Source organism: Neophocaena asiaeorientalis, unplaced genomic scaffold (genome assembly GCF_003031525.2).
Source record: "Neophocaena asiaeorientalis asiaeorientalis breed wild unplaced genomic scaffold, Neophocaena_asiaeorientalis_V1.1 scaffold72, whole genome shotgun sequence".
NCBI lineage: Eukaryota > Metazoa > Chordata > Mammalia > Artiodactyla > Phocoenidae > Neophocaena > Neophocaena asiaeorientalis.
Window position 1 is genome coordinate 5,396,854 of NW_020185336.1, and position 23,754 is coordinate 5,420,607.

The 23,754-nt window shown below is 34.6% G+C and overlaps 1 protein-coding gene across 16 annotated transcripts in view; it reads right to left on the bottom strand.

Annotated features, from left to right (window-relative positions):
- TANK (TRAF family member associated NFKB activator) overlaps positions 1 to 23,754 on the bottom strand; it is an 86,908-nt gene that overhangs the window by 32,631 nt on the left and 30,523 nt on the right. For 9 of the 16 annotated variants that reach the window (XR_003001954.1, XM_024735833.1, XM_024735837.1 and 6 more), the window contains 3 exons: positions 21,954 to 22,101; positions 2,508 to 2,616; positions 1,277 to 1,395 (listed from right to left, as the gene is read on the bottom strand). Coding sequence is in view for 15 of the 16 variants with exons in the window: in XM_024735833.1 (XP_024591601.1) it covers positions 1,277 to 1,395; positions 2,508 to 2,616; positions 21,954 to 22,052 (327 nt within the window). In the remaining variant the exon portion in view is untranslated. Of the gene's footprint in view, positions 1 to 1,276; positions 1,396 to 2,507; positions 2,620 to 5,733; positions 5,839 to 7,142; positions 7,261 to 12,731; positions 12,940 to 21,953; positions 22,102 to 23,754 lie in introns of those variants that run through there. The other 7 variants (XM_024735844.1, XM_024735839.1, XM_024735841.1 and 4 more) reach the window with 7 other exon arrangements.

A 23,754-nucleotide genomic window follows, 5' to 3' on the forward strand; every position in this document is an offset into this window, starting at 1 on the left:
AAAAACAAGTTAAGATATTAGTTATGGGATAAGTAACTGAATAACCTTGACACACAAAGTCAAAATCTCCTACCTGATTTAGAAGGGAATAAATAAATAAATATAGCACTCTTGACTTAATTGTCTTGTGGTTGTTAAGTGTCCTCATTTGTTAGGAGATATTATTTCACTCAAGAGCTGTTTCATCTCACTAAAACACAATTCATCTCATTAAAAAAATTCATTTTTAAACATAAAATTCCAATGATGCAGAAAAGCATGGAGAATAATACAATATACATCTGTATCTCGACCACCCTGATTTAACCAGCATTAAGATTCTGCCATATTTTCTTCAGAACTTCTCTTTAAAAACAGAAAAGTTACAGATATACCTGAAGCCCTCTTTATTCCTTTCCCAGAATCAGTCTCTTTTCTCCCCACCTTCATTTTTCTAAAGAATACCCTTCCTGCATACGTTTTTATACTTCTACTACACATTTATATTTTTATAAATGATATCATAATGTTTTATATTTTAAAAAAATCTAAATAAATTATTCCCATTTTTTCATTTTGAAATTTCCATTTTTTACTCAACATTGCTTTTGAAATCTAGGTATATTAATATATAAATATTTAGTTTAATTTTTCTAAAATGTTTAATTGTAAAGATATACCATTCTGCTACTGACGGATGTTTAGGTTGTTTCTAACCAATGTACCATGAACATCTTTGTACACATCTCTCTGCAGATATGCAATATTCCTTTTTATATTGCTTCAATGAAGACTTTTGCTTAAGCTAGTTAGGCAGATTTTGTTTTTTAATTAAACACAGGCAAATGAAAAAACTAGAATACTATTTTCTAGCCCAGAATCATCTGTGTCTTACTATCTTATTTCTTTCTATGTAAAATCTTTTATTTCATTGGTAAACACCTGTGAGATAGAAAAGAGAATACTAGGAAATAGGAAATTTAAGTCTTTATTTTACTTGGAAATAGTGCTTCAAATATATTTAGGAACATGTAAGTTACTTGTTTGTATATAGAGAACTTCTGTTTAGAATTCCAGTGGTGGATCCATTTCAGGAAAATAAAATGGGGAAGATGTGTTATGTACCACCATTTAAATTTTGATTCTTGCAACAGCAGTGTTAGGGTTGAAAAGAATCTTATCCACTTTCTCCACCGTTCCTGCCCATCCCAAATGTGACAGAATACTGACTAAATAATTCAAGAAGCCCGATTTCTCATTTATTTCCTTTAGGGAATAAACTGGCAGCGCAGTCTACCTTTGATTCTTTTTCTTTTGGTATTCGTGATTTTACGTTATCATGTGGCTGATCCAGAGTCAAATTATTCCTCCTTGCTTCACTGTCCTCAAGCAGGGGAACACAGCCATAATTGTTATCTGTAAGACAAAAACCTCTTAGACATAAGTGGGAAATCCTTGTTTTTGGTACCACCTGGAAAAGTAAAAAGAATACAAACCCAAATCCCTAATTTTAAAGAGTAGAGATTTTAAACTATGAATTTAAAAAATTCTTTAGATAACAGTTACTTTGACAATTTGCCCATTTAGATTTTGGCATATTTGATTCATATTTTTTTACTTTCATTCCCACTAAACGCACAAAACCCCTACTCTTCCAGTATCAGTAGTATATAAAATATGTAGAATTTAGAAAACTAGAAGTATGTTCTTTGTATCTTATCATCAGCAATGTAATTAAACTTTTATTTAAGTCATATTTTCAGGTATGCATTTCTTGTTTATGATAATTATTTGCATAATACTCTATGCTTATTATTAAAAAATGAGAAAATGCAGACATGCTGAAAAGAATAAAAAAATAAAAGCTACCCACAGTTTTTATTATCTGTGAATTATTCCTGTTAACATTTTGGTTTATATTTTATCAGAATTTTTCTTTTCCAATACATATAAATTCAAAAAAGAATCTTTTTTTTTGCATAGATAAAATTACATTTATTTTTTATCTTGCTTTGCTCAGTTTGCCATATGTCATGAATATGTCTCACGTTTGTAACTGAACACCTATTATCACTTTTCTTGGCTACGTAGCTGTTCACTACACAAATGACTGTAATTTGACTGTTGAACATTTATTTCTAGTTTTCCATTATTAGAAATTATACTGTGATGAGCATCCTTGCATATATACCTTGAGTACTTAAAGAAATATCTTCTTATGATATATTCTTAGGACTTAAATTTTTGGTTTAAAAGGCACAGACATTTTAAAAGCTTTTGCTATTTATTGACAAATTGTCTTCTAGGAAGTTTTATCAACTTAAGAGTTCCACCAGATAATATATGTGAATGTCCATTTTCCCATTTCCTGCAACTGTTCATTTCTTAAATAAACATAACTGTACCACAGTTATTAAAATATCAGAACTACTGTAAAACAATGGAGAAATAAAATAGAAAAACTTAACTTCCATCTTTCTTTTCTCCCAGAGGTTTAAGAAATAAATAAAAATTTAACATGAACATACCTCGACTGGAATTCACAAGAAGTAACTGTGATTTTAGCTTGTCAATAATAGTTTGTTGAAGTGACAGCTGTTCCTGTTGCTCACGTATTCTCTGCTCATAGTTCTCAGTCTGCTGACATAAAAACCAGTTAGCCTGATATTTACTGACAGACATGTACATACATTTACTGCCCCTTAATAATTACATATAGATATGAGTTACCCATATTGCCATTTCCCAGGTACTGGAGCATTTATTTATGAGCTAAAAATAGGATCCAATAACGCATTTATAATCATTACACATAAGTGATTTAAAACGCTTTAAACACTGTAAAATTTTAAAAATCTTCTTAAATTTCAGTTAAGAGTTCAATGTATAGTTCCTTGGATAAAAATTATAATTTAGAATTTAATCCTTAATAATAACAAAAAAAGCATGAATGACAAAATGGATATTAAAGTTATTCTATAAAAATACCCACTAACTTTAAAAAGTTAAGATTTCATGTCTTTTAAATAAACACACTTTTGAATTTACTTTTAGAGTACAAAAACACAAAGGAAGTAGCTATAGCTAAAACACTATGAAAATCAAAGGGACATGTACAAATTATAAAATACATTGATCAGAAACTTCTAAGATTAAGTTTTAAGAAGTCAAGAGAACACATGGTTAATCTCTAGTGGATATCTTAAATACCACAATTTCCCTTATATTTTAAATCCATTCACCTTACTATTTCATTGCAGTGGCTGTGAGAATTAAGCAATGAAAGAAGAACACGAGTTTGCATTAGAGGATACAAATGTTGCAAATCTGAAATTTGAAAACGTTCCATTACAATTATCAAATTAACACGAAGTCTGAAAAATATATGACCAAAAAATAATAGAGAATTCTTTAACAATTTCTATCACTAGAAGAACATATAAATGACTAAATTATAAATTCCTTGAAATATGAAATGGGGTTCTAATAATCTTGGACTGTCCTTCAATAGATACTAAATATACTATTTTGAATTGATACTTAATCAAGGTTCAAAATTAATGAAGCTCTATTATTTTCAGAGATCTATAAACCTAAAGTTCTTTATATACACAGCTGTTCCTAGATTCCCAAAGTAAATCAGCTTAAGAAATGAAAGCAAAATACCACATTTTCCCAAATAAAAGGTGAAATTTTATAAGTATTACACTTCAAACATGAGTAACTGACAAAGCTGGTAAATAACCCAAGTGGTGTGTTGTCTTTGCATGTTGCCTGAGGGTAGTATCATATAACTTGATACTCCCATAGAACTCTGCAAAGTAACTTACACATAGGAGGAATTCAGTACATGCTTATTGAAAAAATAAAATAAAAGAAATAAAGAATCCAATTAAAAGAAAATCCAAGTAAATTTTATTATAATGAATAAAAGAATGAGTCTTTTGAATCTGTCTGAACCACATGTCCTATGACTAGGAGTCTGAGAACAGAACCTTGGATACCAAATTCCAGTCGAGGGCTAGGCTTCCCCAAATAAAACTTCTTATTCCTACATAAACTTACGTCCAAGCCCCTAGAAAGAGTGGGTAGGCTGACTGTAAGAAGGGTTTAAACCATTATAATGCAAATTTTGTAATACTTTAAATTTACCTGGCTACACAGAGCCACCAGGGCTGAGGAATCAGCAAACACGCTGATATTACAGTCTGTACTATCTACTTCTGTGTATTTAGAACTTTCTCTAAAGAACTCAAAGCTTTTCATAAATATCAACGAAAAATTACCCATTCATTCACTATTCTTTGAGAGCTATATATATTCTACTATCCAGCATTAAGTAACCAGTACAAAAAAACTTAGTAAGTTAGAGACGGGCCCAGAATAAATGTATAAGTTATTCAAGCCTCAGTCCATTCTCCATGTACTATATATTTTCCCCCAACCTTAATGAAAAAACAAATGACTTGTATTTTCTTTTGGAACCAACTCAGAAAGCCTCTGCCAGGTAATTTTCATCTTCTAGTTTCTGGCTTAAAAATATACTTTAGCACATCTGCATATAACATATTACAATAAGTGAATAATGCTGAAAATGCTTTCATTAGCTGGAAAAAAATCTATAGATCAACAATAATTTCAAGTTGAAGTTTTGAACTATTTCTTAAACAACTTAACAAAGTACTTTATAAACTTAAGCAAATTCTGTAATAATTTAAAAACCAATACTCTGGAAGTATAGCAGGGGAAATAGAACAGCAATGACCCATGTTCTTTTACTGTTCTTTCCACATACTTACATTATATCAATTACAGTAGTCTAGCCTAAATGTTTATATGTATGACTTCCCTTTAGACTATGACCTCCTCAAGGGCAGAGACTATTTTCTCCTGAGTACCCCATCTCCAGAGTACAGCAGAGTACCTAGCACACACTGAGATGCTCAATAAATATTAGTCGAATAAATAAACTAAGTTTTATAAGGAAATATAAGAGAAATAGATATGCCTTCAGAAGTAACCTGAAGGAATGGAGATAAGGTTTTGCTTACATTTCTATAAGGAAAATAGGAAAAATAGAGACAGTAGGTCAGTAGGTAAATAAGACAAAAGGAAATTAAGTTTCAGAAGATGGATGCAAAAAAAAAGGCCATGTCTGAAGATTTTCTTTTTCTTTTTTTGGAAAAAAAGGGAAGCTTATACTATCAGAAAAAAAAGTACTAATTTGAGAAGAGAAAATACATATTTAGAAAATAGTATAAAAGCTTCTGACCACAAGGCTATGAGAGGGGAAGTCCAGAAGAGGATACTGTATCAAACTGGGAAATAACCAGCAGAATTCAGTTTACTTGCTATGTTTGGAAACTAACAGGAACAAGAAGTTTGGTTTCTTTTTCTTTTTAGTAAATGCTTTTGTTCACTGAACAGATGTCAACAAACTTACTCTCTGAAAAGTCTTTTTAAAAGGTCAGATAATTGTTGCACTGTCACAGTATTTTTTTTAAAAAAACAGTACAATTAAAAAGCAAGTACATTCCAGCACTACCAAAGACCCAACAAAACAGAAAAATCACTAACAACCACATTGAAAATGTACAACAGCAATGTCTTGTCAACACTTCTGTACAGAGCACAGACATGACAGCTAAAACAGACAGAAGAGAAGATGCTTTTGACAGCCAGTGTGTGTGAATGATTCTTTGAGTCAGATGGCAGCAACAAGTTACCAACTAGGAGATCTGCATGACAACTAACCATCCATCTGTATCAAACACCATCTGGCCGAGATGACTCTGGCTTCTGTGTATTTGACACTCCTTCCAGTTCCAAAGACTAGCAAAACAAGTGGTCTATCAGCATCTAAAGAGGTAAACAGGTACTTAGGTACTTGGTGCCAGAATGTACTTTGTATTCTTTCTCAGTGTTCAAAAGCAAAACTTAAAACAATGGTGATTAAATACAGTACACATCTTGAATTTACTAAAAATGGTTGTCCATACATACTCTCGACTATCATAAATAAAGCAAAAAGCTTATCTTAAGAAATGTCCCTTTATCCAGGCAAAATTTCAATCCATCTTCAAAACTAAGGCAGCATATTCTCTATAATTTTGGACATACAGCTGCTCAAGTTTTCATGGGTTTCATAAATATTAATATAGAGTTCTATAAATTGAATTTTTTCCTACTGCTGATACTGAAAATTCTCATTTTTCATAGTTTCCAAAGCACGTATTTCCTAAATGGGAAAAAAAGTTCAAGTGTCCTTAAGTCATCCATAATTCTCTAAATAGGTCAAACATTATCTCTTCTCATCCTCAAGAACTAATCCCAATATTCTGAGACATACCATTCTTTTCCTCTAAGTATAGAAAGAATAAAAATTTTAGTAAATATTGAATGGATTAAAAGAAAAAGCCTTGGTTTAAAAACCTTTCAAACTGCTCCAAGATTAACAAAGAGGACAAAAGCTTTATTGAAGGATTTGCTTGGCTACCACAAAAGCTCTCAATAGGGAGCTCCACAGTTCATGAAGGAAGATAATTAAATATTAATTATTCCAACACATAACACTTCAGACACAAACTAATTGTCTTATCTTGAAACTTTGGTAAACTAAAAACCAACTTCAATTTTAGGTTAAAAAAAAAAGAGATGGTATAGGATTAAAAACTCAGAGATATAGTTTACACAGCTCATTGCTAAACCATTCTCTGCTATATTCTCCTATAACTAAGAAGTTATAAACCCTGCCCTCTCCCACCTTCCTGATACCAAGACTCACCTGGGAGATCTGCAATTTGACAGATCAGATTATCAATCTGATTATCTACTATTAAGTGACAGTGCTGTCACCAATTTCTCTGCATGCCAAATGGTAAACTATTTTTATTTTACAATATTGCATTGTGGTCCTGATTAATTTATTCAACTTCTTTGAGCCTTGGTTTCTTTCACTTTGAAATGAAAATAATATTTACTTACAGGATTGAAGGAGATTGCTTATTATGGTACATAATAAGCTCTTTGCAAACATTAGTTACTTTCCTGTAATAATGAACAACGTTTCCACATAATATCTATTACTATAGCATGTAGTGCATATGTCCATTAACTAAAGCTCTGATTATCACTGTACATAGGCAATTTGTCACCAGACTTACCACACAACCACCCCATGCTCTAAGCCAGTTTCTCAGTCCTTCTAGTTCACTGTAATCTAGGACTCAGAAGCTTCTCTTCAAGAAATCAGTGTGGTATCTCCATTGAATCAAAAACATTCTGTCAAGCAAAAAAACAAACTCTGGTTGTTCAAAGTTTACAAAGAGACTAAATAGGCTCAGAAATGATTAAGAAACAAAATTGTCGTTAAAAACTACAAAAGTAGCACGTTTGTTGAAAACAATGCAAAAAACAACAAAATGTCCACCATTACCAACATAACAAAACCCCAGATATGTACAAAGTAAAAGTGACAGTCTCTTCCTTTACTTTGCTCTCCTTTCCTCCTCAGAGGTAATTACTACTGACACTTGGGCATTTGCCCTTTCAAAACTTCTGTGTACATGTGTATGTATCTTTTTTTAAAAATGTGAACTGTTTTGCAACCAAATTTTTCATCAACACATTATCATCATATGATCATTTCACTGACTACTATGCTCCAGAAATTAGAGAGCTTTATTTTCTCTATCTCACTTAATCCTTAAACTAACCTTCTGAGATTATTTCCCACATGTTATAGATGAGAAAACTGAGGCACAAAGAGTTACAAAATAACCTGCTCAAGGTTTCTCAGTAGGTAGTAGAGCTGGGATTTGAATACAGGTTTGCCTGACCACAATGCCCAAGACCCTAAATAAGCACCATGGCTAGACTCATGTGAGTCTATCTAGCTCTACCAAGGTCCTCTTTTTGCTATATATTCTCCCTTCAGGCAATCTCATTCCCAGTGGTTGCTTATTTCCCAGACTTTCAAATTCTCCTTCTAGCAGAACCCTCCTTTGAACTCTATATCTATGTGGTCAAGTGCTCCTGAAAAAGCATTTCAAATTTTACTTACTCAAATCCGATGATCTCCTCCCTCCAACTAACAAACCCCTCAAACCCCCTGCAACCCCACCAAATCGGTCCTTTTCTAGTATTCCTTCTCTCAATACATGGCACCGCTATTTATCCAGAAAGCTACGACCATCCTTGACATTTACTTGTTCTATTGCCAATCCATCACCAAGTGTCAATTTTAATCTTAAATACTCTCAAATCTATCCACTTGTTCATTTCCAATGTAGACATAACAGTTCAAGCATCCAACATTAATGAACTACTGCAACAGCCTAACTGCTCTTCTTAAATCTATCAGCCAATCCACTCTCTACACTGTAGCCATAGTGTTCTTTGCAAAATGTAAATCTAATCATAAGACCCACTCTTTCCTCCTCCCACCCCTTCCCCCAAAAAACCTTAAATGGCTCCCTACTGATTACAGAATAAAAAACCAAAAATCTTCAATATGGCCTCTAAAACTCTACAAAGTCTTGCCCTTGACTCTTCTCATTGCATTATTTCCCTTATACTTTCAGTTCTTTAGGCGAATGGGGCTTGTACCTGGAAAGCCCCCCAACCTTGTCCTTCCACAATCACTTCATAAAAATTGTCTTCTCTAAATTAGGTCAAATCCCTAACAGACATTTTAAAAGCAGTTTACTTTTCTTCCTAATACTTATCAGAGTTTGAAACTTTACATTTACAGGATTGTTTGACTAGTCTCTGCTTAACTAGTCTGTGCCACCATTTCATGAAGTAGGGAGCATTTCTGCTGCTCATTGTAGACCCAGTAACTTAGAGCAGTTCCTGATACAATACATTGAGCAGGTGCTCAAAATAATCTTTGAATGGGTATCATAATTTAAATATTCCTAATTATTAATGAATCTTCTTGAATATATATCCTAGCATACCTGCCTAAAAGTTTTAACAGGACATATTTCTGAAAATTAAGGCCTGGAACAAAGGATACAAACATTTTAAATTCTAATAGGTGGAAAACAAGTTTATGGCAAAGTACTCACAATGTACAATAGAAGAAATAAGCCTTCGATCAGAAACAGCCAGAAGCACCTTTATTCTAATACCAGTAGCTTCAGTAGAAAAAAAAAAAGAGTGAACTACTTTATTCCTACCGACACTTTACACCAAGATAAATGTTTTGAGGAGCAAAGAAAGGTAAAAAGGAAGAGTAGTAAACAATAATGAGGCCATTCACGTCTTAAGTGAAAGTAAAGGCATTTTAAAATAAAGTAGTACGTAAAATAAAGGCATGCTATGCCTTTATGCATTCCTTTAAAATATGTTTTACAAGCTTTTATAGGTAACATAAGCCTTGAGAGTTTACATTTCACATGGGTCAAGACTAGCTCTAGAATAAAGCAATCTGACAGCACAATACTTATGGCTTTACATTTATTGTCAGAAAAACATTTAGAACTGTAATTTATGATAAAAAGACAGCATAAATTTAGTCTTATTTGAGGTTTTTACCTTATACCCACTGGTTAGTCAATAAGGCTCTTTGCTTAGCACACAGGATGATTTGAAATATTTTATATCCTTCAACTTACTTATCAGTACAAAGAAAAAGCAGTTTATAGCACAGCATCTGAACTATTTTAGAATTAAGAAAATTTCATCCTTTATATACAAGTTATTGTAGATATTTCTCTTTTAATCAAGAACTGGGCAAGAAGAGACAAATACTTCTTTTCTCAACAAGAGGATATTTTCTGATTACATAATACAAAGGCTCTGGGGACAAGCAGATCAAACGCAGGAAGTTTTCTGTAACTTAATCATTTATGAATATGGTAATCTGACTTTTAAATTGGCAATCAGTTTTTAAATTTTCAGATGTTTTTATTACTTTATTAAGATTCTTCTCTTGGTCAAAGAAACAATAGAGGGTACTTAAGTCTTTTAAAAATATATTTGGTTTCTCCCACAGGACAGTGGCAGAAATGAGTGACAAGCAACTTGGTATAATAAAACTGATTTAATATTTAATTCCACACTGTAGAATCTTGTGATATTTGAAACTCCCTAGGCAGCTTAACTAGTCAGTCACAAGATATGGCAAAGACTGCTAATTATTACCACATACGCATTCTCATTCTTTCTTTTAGTAATATAGACTTTTTTGTGTGGCTTCTCCCGTTGCAGAGCACAGGCTACAGATGCACAGGCTCAGCAGCCATGGCTCACGGGCCCAGCCGCTCTGCGGCACGTGGGATCTTCCCGGACTGGGGCACGAACCCGTGTCCCCTGCATCGGCAGGCGGACTCTCAACCACTGTGCCACCAGGGAAGCCCAGTAATATAGACCTTTAAGTGGGTACATGATCATCCAGCTAGAGAATATATTTACTGGCCTTCCCCACTACTAGGTGTGACCATATAACTAAGTTCTGGCTAATAGGGTATGAACAGAAGTGACCTGTCCAAATTCTGGACTACATCATTAAAAGGAAGTTGTTTGCTCTTCCCCACTTCTCTCTCTTCTTACTGGCAGGGAAATGATAACAAGTAGAGCAGCCACTGTGACTCCAGAGAGGGAAACTGTAATTTAGGGGTGAATGAGCTGCCTGACTAGCCCTGGCTACTCACTTCTGGACTGTTACATGAGAGAGAAATAAACTTCTATCTTATTTAAGCATGGTATTTCCTGATCTCTTTGTAACAATAGCTTATTCTATCTGCACAAAATTCAGAGGCCAAGCCAACTCTACCACTGCCCTACATAATAATCTCTTCTCTTATCCTTCAAGCACATTGAAAGTTGTTTATGTCAGGGGCTACCGTGATTAAAATATTCCTCTACTTTGCAACAGTCAGAAGACCTTTTAGTCTGGGTATACCTAAGTGCTTATACAAAGCAAGAAACAGAATAAGCCATATTAGACTGTGAATCCTTTAAAAGGTACATTTTATGTTTTATGTATCTTTGAATCCCTAGCATTTATTATGTTCCTAGAACATCATAAATTATTTGTAGGATGAATAAAAGAAATATGAATGGCAAACTTTATACTCTAGGCTCTCTTAGTAAGAGATGTATAAATCACAAAGTAAGGATTTATCCAAGGATAGGGAAGATTATATTTGGTTATTTATAGCAATGGGAAGAAAACTGTTTGAAAACCTGGAATGGGCTGTGATTTAACTAGGTTAGTATAATGAATATGGACTTTTGAGTCAGATAAACTGTTTCAGTATAGATTCTGCCACTTATGTTAAAAAATTAACATATTTCTGAGAGTCTCAGTTTCTTCATTTGAAAACGGGGCTAACAATGCCAACTTTGTAGGGCTGGGAGTATTTACATATAAAGTATGTGACTCTTGTAAAATATACTCATTCATAAAAAGTTAATTCTCCTTTCTACTTTCTGAAGTAATATGAATTTAAGGATTGAAGGAGGGAAAAGGATACAATTGGTTCAGTATTTTCTGGGATTACCTGCCATTTTAATATGGTCTAGAATAAAGGCTAAACTGTAAGGAAGAGCTAAAAATAGTCATGTTTTCTTACAGACTAGAGGTTCTAAGACAAACAATTTAACGTCATGGTGGTAGGAGTGCCTAGATGTAACAATGGAAAATTTGGTATAGAGAAGAACACCTCTTAGGGGCCAGGGAAAGTAAATATACTTGACGATCAATAGTAGGATATTAGGAGCAGTATGAAGGATCATCCTTTGAAATTTAACTGAGGTAACTTAGGATAAATAGAAGGCAGTATTATTCCACACAGTACCTTATAAAACTCATTACTCTATTAATATGGTATAGGTGGGAAAAAAATAGTGGATATATAAGTTCAGGTCTGACATTCAGTTTAATGTGCCTTCCAAGTGACAATAAGATATATTAGTCTAGAGCTCAGAGGGTAAATCTGGAGTAGGGAGATAAATTTAAGAGTCACTGTCATAGGTATTTGAAGCCATAGGAGAAGATGAAATCGCTCATACAAGAATATAAAGTAAGATGCAAAGAAGGCCTTGAATAAGTCTAATGTTTAGTGACCTGGTAGTAGAGAATAAACCTACAGAGAAGAATGAGGAAATGCAACCCAAAAAGGAATGAGAAAAATCAAATATGGTATCTGAAATGTTAAAGAAAAATAGTGCTTTAAGTAAGAGGTAGTACAAGAGATATGATCAGTTATTAGATGGAATGAGGTAGTTCTGTATGTGTGAACTTGAAAGACTGTGGATGATTTTAGGCAAAGAAGTCATAGACATGAAATCTGTGGTCAAGCAATTTTTTTTTTCAAATCATAGTTCTACTACTTATTAGTGATGTGGTTGTGGGCAAGTTATTTCACCCTTTTTGTACTTCAGTTTCCTCATATGAAAGATAATTCTTCCTCATAAGAGCTGTAAAATGATTAAATCAGATGACTGTGAAGCACTTTGGCAAACGTAAGCCTCAATAAATCTTAGTGATGATGATGGTGAAGATAAAGGTATTTAAAAAAATTTAAAACCTTTTTCAAATTAGCATAACTCCATTTTTGAAGAAACATGATTCACATATTCTGGAAGGATATACATATATTACTAACAATGATTACCTCTGGGAAGTGAGGGAGAGGACCATCACTTTATATTCTGTGTATCTTGGATTATTTGCATTTTTTTCAATAAGCATGTGCTGCTTTTGTAATTTTGGCCAATAGTATTTTAAAAAAATCACTTACCTGCCTTATTTGTCTTTGTCTCCTTTATTGATTTGGAATACTCAGATGTCTTTGCTTGACAGAATGTTCTTAAATGGATGTAGCACACTGACTTTTCAAAGAGGAGCTTCTGAGTCTTAAACTGCAGTGAACTAGAAGAAATGCTGTGAGAAGAACTGACTTGGAGTATGGACAGCTAAGTGGTAAAAGGCAGGCGAGTCTGTACAAACTGATGAATGACAGGTGAACAGCAATAAAACATAGATAGCAGGAGAATCTAGGCTACACTGATTTTTGTTTTTTGGTAATAGATTTTTTGAAAGTTGTGGTAAAATATATGTAACATAAAATTTGCCATTTTAACCATTTTTAAGTATACAGTTCTGTGGCATTAAGTACACTTACATTGTTGTGCAACCATCACCACCATCCACCTCCAGAACTTTTTCATCTTCCCCAACTGAAAATCTGACCTTTGAAACACTAATTCCCCAATCCTTTCCCCCAGCCTCCAGGAACCACCCTACTACTTTCTGTCTCTCTGAATCCAACTAGTCTATCCATTGTATGTATATACCACATTTTGTTTATCTATTCATCCATTGAGGGGCACTTGGGTTGCTTCCACCTTTTGGCCACTAAATAAGGCTGCTATGAACATGGGCATACAAATATCTCTTTGAATCCCTGCTTTCAGTTCATTTGGGTATATACCCAGAAGTGGAATTGCTAGATTATATGGTAATCCTATGTTTTGTTTTGAAGAAACATCATTTATTTTCCACAGTGGATACACTATTTTACATTCCCATCAGCAATGTACAAGAGTTCTAATTTCCCCACATCCTCACCAACACTGATTTTTTTTTTTTTTTAATTTTTTTTTTTTTTTTGCGGTATGCGGGCCTCTCAAAATTAGTCAGTGTGGCCTCTCCCGTTGCGGAGTACAGGCTCCGGACGCACAGGCCCAGCAGCCGTGGCTCATGGGCCCAGCCGCTCCGCGGCACGCGGGATCCTCCCGGACCGGGGCACAAACCCGTGTCCCCTGCATCGGCAGGCGGACTCTCAACCACTGCGCCACCAGGGAAGCCCCTTAATTTAATTTTCTGTAATAGCCATCCCCATGGGTACAAAGTGGTGTCTTACTGTGGTTTTAACTTGCATTTCCCTAATGATGTCGAGCATCTTTTCATGTGCTTATTGGTCATTTGTGTAACTTCTTTGGAGAATGTCTATTCAAGTCCTTTCCCTATTTTTTAATCAAGTTGTTTTCTGTTGTTGAGAGTAGGAGCTCTTTATATATTCTAAATATCAATCCTTTATCAGATAAATGATTTGCAATTATCTTCGCTCATTCCTTGGGTTGCCTTTCACTCTGTTGATAGTGTCCTTTGATGCACAAAAGTTTTAATTTTGATAAGTCCAACTTACCTAATTTTTCTTTTGTTGTCTGTGTTTTTGGTGTCATATCTAAGAAGTCATTGCCAAACCCAATGTCATGAAGCTCTCCCTCTATGATTTCTTCTAAGAGTTTTATAGTAGCTCTTGCATTTAGGTCTTTGATCAGGTTTAAGTTAATTTGTATATGGTGAAAGGTAAGGGTCCAACCCAAGAACACAGACTTTTCCCCATATGTTTCTTCTTTTAATTTTTTTTTCTTCTGGCTGCACTGTGCAGCTTGCAGGATCTCAGTTCCCTGACCAGGGATTGAACTGGGCCACGGCAGTGAAAGCCTGGAATCCTAACCACTAAGCCACCAGGGAACTCCCTATTCTTTTAATTTCTTTCAGCAACATTTTGTAGTTTTCAGTGTGTAAGTCTGTCGCCTACTTGGTTAAGTTTATTCTTAAGTATATTATTCATTTTGATACTATTGTAAATTGAATTTTCTTAATTTCCTTTTCAGTTTGTTTAATGTTAATGATTTCTGAGTGTTGACTTTGTACCCTACAACTTTGCTGAATTTGTTTATTAGTTCTACTAGTTTATTTGATGGAATCTTTCGGGTTTTCTACACACAGGATCAAGTAATCTGCAAACAAATGGAAATAATTTTTCTTCTCCCTTTCCAATTTGGATATTGCTTTTCTTGCCTAATTACTTTGGGTAGGACTTACAGTCCTATGTTGAATAGAAGTAGTGAAAGTGGACATCCTTGTCTTGTTCCTGATCTCAGAGAAAAAGCTTTCAGTCTTTCGCCATGGAGTACTATGTTAGCTGTGGGTTTTTCGTATATGGCCTTTATTACGTTGCAATAGTTTCCTTCTAGTCCTAGTTTGTTGAGCGCTTTTATTTAAAAAAAAGGTGTTATTTTATCAACTCTTCTGCATCAATTGAGATGATCCTGTGGTTTTTGTCCCCCTCTTCATTCTGTTAAAGTGGTGTATTACATTAACTGATTTTTTTTTTTTTTGCGGCACACGGTCCTCTCACTGCTGTGGCCTCTCCCATTGTGGAGCACAGGCTCTGGATGTGCAGGCTCAGCAGCCATGGCTCACGGGCCCAGCCACTCCGCAGCACATGGGATCCTCCCGGACCGGGGCACGAACCCATGTCCCCTGCATCGGCAGGAGGACTCTCAACCACTGTGCCACCAGGGAAGCCCACACTCACTAATTTTGATTACACCGATTGACTTGACCATCCTTGCACTGCAGGAATAAATCGCACTTGGTCAAAGTGTATAATCCTTTAAAAATGCTGTTGAATTTCGTTTGCTAGTATTTTGTTGAGGATTTTTGTATTGATATTCATAAGACATATCAGCCTGTAGTTTTCTTGTAGTGCCTTTGTCTGGCTTTGGGATTAGGGTTGCTGGCTTCATAGAACTGAGTTAGGAAAGTGTTCCATCTTGATCAATATTTTGGAAGAGTGTGGGAAGGACTAGTGTTAATTCTTCTTTGAATGTTTGGTAGAAATCACCAGGGAAGACATTAAGTTCTGGGCTTTCTTTGTTGTAAACTTTTTGGTTACTGTTTCAACCTCTTTACTAGATATAGGTCTATTCAGATTTTCTATTTCTCCATGTTCCAGTCTTGGTAGGTTGTGTGTTTCTAGGAATTTGTCGATTTTATCTAGGTTATCCAATTTGTTGGTGTACAATTGTTCATAGTACTTTTGGAATTCTTTTTATTTCTGTAAAATTGGTAGTATTGTCCCCTCTTTCATTTCTGATTTTAGTTATTTGAGTCTTCTTAATCAATTTGGCTAAAGATTTGTCAATTTTGTTGATCTTTTAGAAGAACCAATTCTTGGTTTCATTGGCTTTATTAGTTTCTAGTCTCTACTTTGTTTATCATTGCTCTAATCTTTACTATTTCCTTCTTTCTGGTAGCTCTGGGTTTATTTTGTTCTTTTTTAAATTTCTTAAGGTGTAAAGTTAGGTTACTGATTTGTGATCTCTCTTCACCCTTTCAGCATGCTTTCACTGCATCCCATAAGTTTTGGTATGTTGTGCTTTCATTTTCTTTTGTCTCCAAGATATTTTCTAATTTCCCTTATGATTTTTTTTTCTGACCCATTGGTTATTTAAGAGTGTGTTATTTAATTTCCACATACTTGTGAATTTCTTAGTTTTCCTTCTGCCATTGATTTCTAGTTTCATTCCACTGTGATTAGAAAAGACACTTTGTATGACCTTTTTAATGGCTTAAAATATGGTCTTAGAGAATGTTTCATGTAAACTTGAAAAACATGTGAATTCTGCTACTGCTGGGTGGAGTATTCTGTATAAGTCTGCTATTTCCAATTGGTCCATGATGTTGTTCAAGTCTTCTATTTCCTTATTGATCATCTTTGTCTGGTTGTTCTATCCATTAATGGAAGTGCTGAAAGTGAGATATTGAAGCTGCCTACTGTTACTATAGAGTCATCTATTTCTTCCCTTAAATACTATAAATGTTTGCTTCGTATATTTTTGAGTTTTGATGTTCAGTGCATATATGTTTATAACTGTTATATCTTCTTGATACCATCCTTTTATCACTATGTAATGTCCCTCCTTTTTTTTTGTAACAATTTTTGACATAAAGTCTACTTTGTCTGATATTAGTATAGCCACACTTGCTCCCTTTTGGTTACTATTTGCACAGAGTCTTTTCCCATCCTTTCATTTTCAATCTATGCATGTTTTAAAATCTAAAGTGAGTCTTATAGACAGCACATAGTGGAATCCTGTTTTTTTATCCATTATGCTAATCTATGTCTTTTGAGTAGGGTGGGACCCATTTATACTTAAAGTAATTACCCATAGGGAAGTACTTACTTTTGTCATTTTGTTCTTTATTTTTTGTATGTCTTATAGCATTTTGTTCCTCATTTATTCTGCTACTGCCTTCCTCTGTATGTAGTTGTTTTGTAGTGACACACTTTGATTCCCTTCTCCTTTCCTTTTGTGCATATTTTATATTTTCTTTGTGGTTATCACTGAGATTACATATAATATCCTGAAGTTATGACAATCTCTCAAATCGACAACAACTTAACTTCAGCTGCATACAAAAATCTTATGCCTTTATAGCTCTGCCCCCCACTTTGCTATTGATGTCACAAATTTCACCTTTATATACTGTGTACCCATTAATATAGACTTAAAATTATTTTTTATACATTTGTCTTTTAAATCCTGTAGAAAATAAAAATCAGAGTTACAAACCAAAATTATAATAATAATGATTTTTATATTTGTCTATGTATTTACCTTTTCCAGAGGACTATATTTTTACTTGGCTTCAAGTTACTCTCTAGCACTCTTTCACTTCAACTTGGACATTCCTTAGCAGTTCTTGTAAGTCAGGTCTAGGGGTAATGAACTCCTTCCACTTTTGTTTGTCTGGGAATATTTTAATTTCTCCCTCATTTCTGAAGGACAGTTTTGCCAGATATAAAATTCTTGGTTAACAGTTTTTTTTCTTCAATACTTTAAATACATCATCCCATTGTCTTCTGGTCTGCAAGGTTTTTGCTGAGAAATCCACTGACAGCCTAATTGGGGCTCCCTTGTACATGATGAGTCACTTTCCTCCTGCTGCTTTCCAGATTCTACCTTTGTCTTTCAACAGTTTGATTATAATTTGTCTTGATGTATGACTCTTGGGTTTATCCTACATGAAGTGTGTTGAGCTTCCTGGATTTGTATATCCATGTTATTCCTCAAACTTGAGAAGTTTTATTATTTATTCAAATAATCTATTTCTTCAAAAGAATTTCTCTCTTCTCCTTCTCCCTTGATGCATATATTGCTGCACTTGATAGTGTCCTATAAGTCCCTTAGGTTCTGTTAACTTTTCTTTCATTTTTCTTTTTGTACCTCAGGCTCCATTTTTTCAAATGACCTGTCTTTTAGTTCACTGATCATTTACTCTGCCTGTTCAAGTGTATTCTTGAACCCCTCTAGTAAAATTTTTATTTTGTTCATATTATTGCTTTCCCGATTTCCTTTAGTTCTTTGAGTCTGGCTTCATTTAGCTCTTTGAGCATAGTTACAACAGTTATTTTAAAGTCTTTGTTTATTAAGTCTGATGCATGTGTTTCTTCAGGGGCTGTTTCTGGAAATTTATTTTGTTCTTTTGAAAGGGCCATGTTACTTCCCTGGTGGTCCAGTGGTTAAGAATGTGCATTTCAGCAAGCCTGGCATCTCACATTAAAATGGGAATAATTATGTTGTCTCTTGAGGATACAGATGCCTCTGTAACCCCCTCATATGAAGCTGTCTAGTGTCATATCAAACCACAGGGGTTGGGTGATGGAGTTAGATGTGGGAGAACAAAAAGATAAGTATGATCTTGCTTCATTATTGCCACTTCTGGGCCATTACTCATTTAAACTTAAGCAAAAGACCATTCACAAGGCATTCAATTACACCAGTCTCTCCTCAAAACAGTTATCTTCCAAGATACTAGTCATTTCCTCACATTCAAGAATTTTTGATCTTCCTTTCACAACAGTCTCTCTAAATGCTCCTAAAACTACCACCATTCTAGGAGAACTGCTCTAGTCTTAGAGTTTCTTGAATTCCTCAATCTCATTCCAGCTACCCACTTTTATGACTCATTATGAAGACAGAAGATCCTAAACATCAGTATTTACTCATTGACAATAACCTATCCTTTGAACTCTCACATTCTTCTACTCCCTCTATTTCTGTTCTCTCACTTCATGAACACTTCAGCCATAAACCCTCTTTTTGTTCTTAGTCTGTTAGATTCCTCCTAGATTAGCTTCTTTCTGATTTTAGCTTATATCGCAAAGCACATAATTTCAATTGCTTTAGTATGCACTTTCTGGCCACCTAACCAGAAATTCTTCTACTCTTAACTCTACAATCTTTTAATCCTGGATTTGGCTACCCACTTGTTCTACTTCTATATCAAGAAACTTGATGAAAAAATAACCGGCAAACATGGATTGACACCACCAAAAATTCATGGTAAAGGCTGGATGCAAAATTTTTCTTCTTTCTTTTCTTAACTGAAGCTTTCAAGTCTTTATTACCACTTTCAGAATATTCTAAAATCATTTCACTCAATAGATGACCTTATCTTGTATTTCACAGGAAAAAAATGTACTCTCATATGATAACCCTACTATTTTTTGTTTATTTGAGTTTTTTAAATTGAATGAATTTGACATGTAACATTTTGTAAGTTTAAGGTGTACAGTGTGTTACTTTGATACATTTATATATTGTAATAGGATTGTTGTAGTAATATTTATTACATTTAATAATTATAGTACAATATTATTATCTATATTTGTCATACCGTACATTGGATCTCTAGCTTTACTACTTGTTACAAATTTAAACACCGTCAGTCTTATCTGCCCCCCTCCAATTCCTTAGTAACCACCATTTTACTCTCTGTTTTTTACAGGTTTGACTTTTTTTGGATTCCAGATATAAGTGATTCATGATAACCCTTTTAACTTCCTGCCACCTCCACCTCTTATCTGCAAACTTATTTTCATTTGCAGCCAATTCTTAGAGGACTGGGTGTTTCTCCTCTGTTCATAGTAAATTCCTTAACCTATTTCTGAATCTCCAGCAACCAACTGGTTTTCCTTATTTTCTTCCTCTTACCCTCCTGTCCTTCATATATTCCTTCACCCCATACATATAACTCAGAAATGTTATAAACATTCAAGGCTATGATGAAATCTGTTGTTCTATAACCTATATCTATAATCTCCAATTCAGAACTCTACCTAGGCTTTTAGGTCCATATTTGCAACCATCCATTGGACATTTTCACCTGCATGCCCCATAGGTAACCAAACCTAATAACTAAAACCTAATTATACATCTTATTTCCCAATCCCTTAAATCTGAACCTTCTTCTCCATTCTTGGTTTCAGTTAATCAGCACCACTATTAATCCAGTCTTCTCTTCCAGATACATGGGTATCATCTTAGAATCTATGCCATCACCCTCAGAAGTGGCCTACATTCATATGCCACCTGCTTTTCATTCTATCTCCTAAATAAATCTTACATTTATTCCCAAATTTATTCCCAATGCTTAATTTAAGCCCTCATTTTGATCGCTTGAAATGATTGCATTCATTCTTTCTTTTGTAAATTGAAGCATATGTGCATATGTATTTAATATATGTATATTAATAGAAATATATATATACATATATATATTAAAATGCAACTTGATGGTTGCCACTTATTTTTATATTCCTGGATCTTAGACCATTGCTTAGCACCAATGTATGTTTGGGAACTTGATTTTTGAAAACGTTTAAGTGATAAGATTCTAAATGCTGTGCCAGCCTACTTAGACTGTACCATGAGATTTATGGTGAATAACTACTTTCCTTCTGAGAATCTGAAATTTTGGTTGACAGACGGTGCCTATGTAACCAGCCCTTAAAAAAAACGCAAGCTCTTGAGTCTCAAATGGAGTTCCCCATGCCAAAACACTGCAAGTGTGTTGAGTGAATTTTTGAGCTGGAGAGGGTGCACTCTGTGTGACCTCTCACAGGAGGGAAAGAGCATAGGAAGCCTGCACACAGATTCCTCTAGACTCCACCTGATGTCTTTTTCCATTAGTGATCTGGCTGTGTATCTTTACAATGTCTCTGTAATAAATCTTAGCTCTGAGTATGACAGTATACTAAGTCCTGTGAGTCCTTCTAGAGAATCGCAGAATGTGTGGGTGGTATTGGGGACCCCCAAAACACTAAGTAATGATATTAAACAAGCAAGCAAAAAACTCTATGATCATCATTCAATGAATATATATGTTAATAAAATTTTGCTCTTTATTCTGACAGTACAGAAACATGGAAACAATATCAGAATAAAGGACAGAATTTTAAATGGAATATATTTAGCACTGTAAGAAGTTCATTACATTATTCTCATTTTTCTCATTTTGCTGTAGACCAGTGAAAACCTTATAATGGACCAATAACAGACATGTGCCTGGTAACTACCAGACCAAGTAATTTTTGCCTGGGTATACCTTTCTTCCAATTTACTTTCTTTTGAAACTGAAAGCACTAAACAGAAGTTTTATGTGTACAGGAGTAATTTTAAAAAGCTGAACATTCTGGTAAGTCACTAAAGATTTCACTGAAAGAGTTGATTTTTAACTGTTACATTTAAAGAATGGAAGACTATTATAAAATAATAACAAATTTAGTTCCAGGATATTTTAAGATTTGTACAGTCCTTGCACCAGCCAAATAACCATGTAAAAAAAAAAACACAAAAAGGGCTTCCCTGGTGGCGCAGTGGTTGAGAGTCGGCCTGCTGATGCAGGGGACACGGGTTCGTGACCTGGTCTGGGAAGATCCCACATGCCGCGGAGCGGCTAGGCCCGTGCGCCATGGCTGCTGAGCCTGCGCGTCCAGAGCCTGTGCTCCACAACGGGAGAGGCCACAACAGTGAGAGGTCCGCGTATCGAAAAAAACAAAAAACAAAAAAAACACACAAAAATAAAACTAGCTGAGATAATAATACTTCTGACTTTCAGTTTGTCATTTTATTTAAAAATTATTTATGGAAGATAACATTCTTATCTTTCCTCAATACAATCACCTTAAAATGAATTCTTCCCACAGGTCACAATGTTTTTAAAAAAGATAGCAAATAAAAATCTCAAATTTCATCCATTAATATATCACTGTGTTTTAGTTCTTCAAGGCACTTTCTAACAATATAATATTGTCCATTGCACAAGACTCAAATTCCATTTACCAGGGTAAATAACTTTCAAAAACAAAACCACGTACCTTTTGCTGTAGCTCTTTTACTGCTGAATCTCTATCCATGCATGCCTGTCGAAAGGCTTCATAAGCTTTATTGAGTTGCTCGCCAATGTTTTTATCCATTCCTCTCTGTCTTGTAGCATCACTATAAATGATGGAGTAAATGACAGGTCTGGAAAATAATTGAAAAATTTAGATAGCTATTAAGTTATATAAATCTCACTTTAAAAATGTACCTCAGGGCTTCCCTGGTGGAGCAGTGGTTGAGAGTCCGCCTGCTGATGCAGGGGACACGGGTTTGTGCCCCGGTCCGGGAAGATCCCACATGCTGCAGAGCGGCTGGGCCCATGAGCCATGGCCGCTGAGCCTGCATGTTTAGAGCCTGTGCTCCGCAAAGGGAGAGGCCACAACAGTGAGAGGCCCGCGTACCGAAAAAAAAAAAAATGTACCTCAAAGACAGTTCTATATGGTTTATCATGAACATTATAGCACCAAGTACTATCAAGTTTTATAAAGGCAAAAAAGCCTCATTTAAAATCCTGATCAGAAATATTGTGAAACCTTAACTTCTACAGTTTTTAAATATTTTTCACTAATGTTTAAGGAGCAATTAGGGTTCCAGTTCATAAAGATGCTACTTTGCACATGGTATTCTATAAATGAAAGCTAAAAATGGAAAAATATAAAAGGTCATTTGTTATTACTCTTTATTACAGAAATACACAACAGGATTAGCAATGTGAGAAGGGACTTCTTTTTACTAAATGGACAGTTATTCCCACTTACAAGGTAAATGCTTGCTACACTGCAATTAGAGCAAAATTAAGTAGATAAATGTTTGTGGATGGAGTTCACACTGTTGTTATCACAGAGCAATTAAAATGTGTGAAAATGCTCTTATTTTAGCACAAAATCTAGGGAGAGCTGCCGTTGGACTCTACATTAAAAAAGAAAAATCACATCCCATCAGTCCTACCCCTATGCTCTATTAGTTTGCCAACTTTTTTGCTATTTCTGAACTACAGGTGATTTACTCAGTGGAGGTAATTTATTTTTATCATCTCAACTTGCATAACATCTCTAACGACATTCCCTGACTCTGAGCAGAGGGTCATCTAATGACTGATTCTTCCTGTCAAGCTGTAAAAACCACACCACAGAGCCTTTCTCTTAATCCTCTGAAAGCCAGAGGAGACAAAGTTCTTTATCAGTCATAGGGGATTTTGGGGGTAGCAAATTATTTCACTCCCTTATGATTAGAAATCCTTCATAACCGTCTCTAACCTTTTATAACACCTTTATTTTATCGTCGGGTATACCTGCTTTAAAAAACTTTCAGTATTTTACATTAAGATGTTCATATAACATAAATTCACCGTTCTAAAGTATACACTTCTGTGGTTTTCAGCATATTCACAATGTTGTGTAACCATCACCAATATCTAATCACAGAACATTTTTATCACCTCAGAAAGAAACCCTGTACCTAATAGCAGTTAGTCCCAATTCACATCTCCCCTCTATCCCCTGACAACCACTAATCTACTTTCTGACTCTATGGATTTGCCTACTTTGGATGTTTGGAGTCATAAAATACATGGCCTTTGTGTCTGGCTTTTTTCATGTAGCATAAAATTTCCAACCTTTATCCATGTTGTCGCATGTAACAGTACTTCATTGCTTTTTATGTCTGAATAATATTTCATTTTATGAATATACTACATTTTGTTTATTCATTTCTCAGTTAATGGACATTTGGGTTGTTTCCACTTTTTGGTTATTTTGAATAAAGCTACAATTTGTGTATACATATCTGTGTGAACAT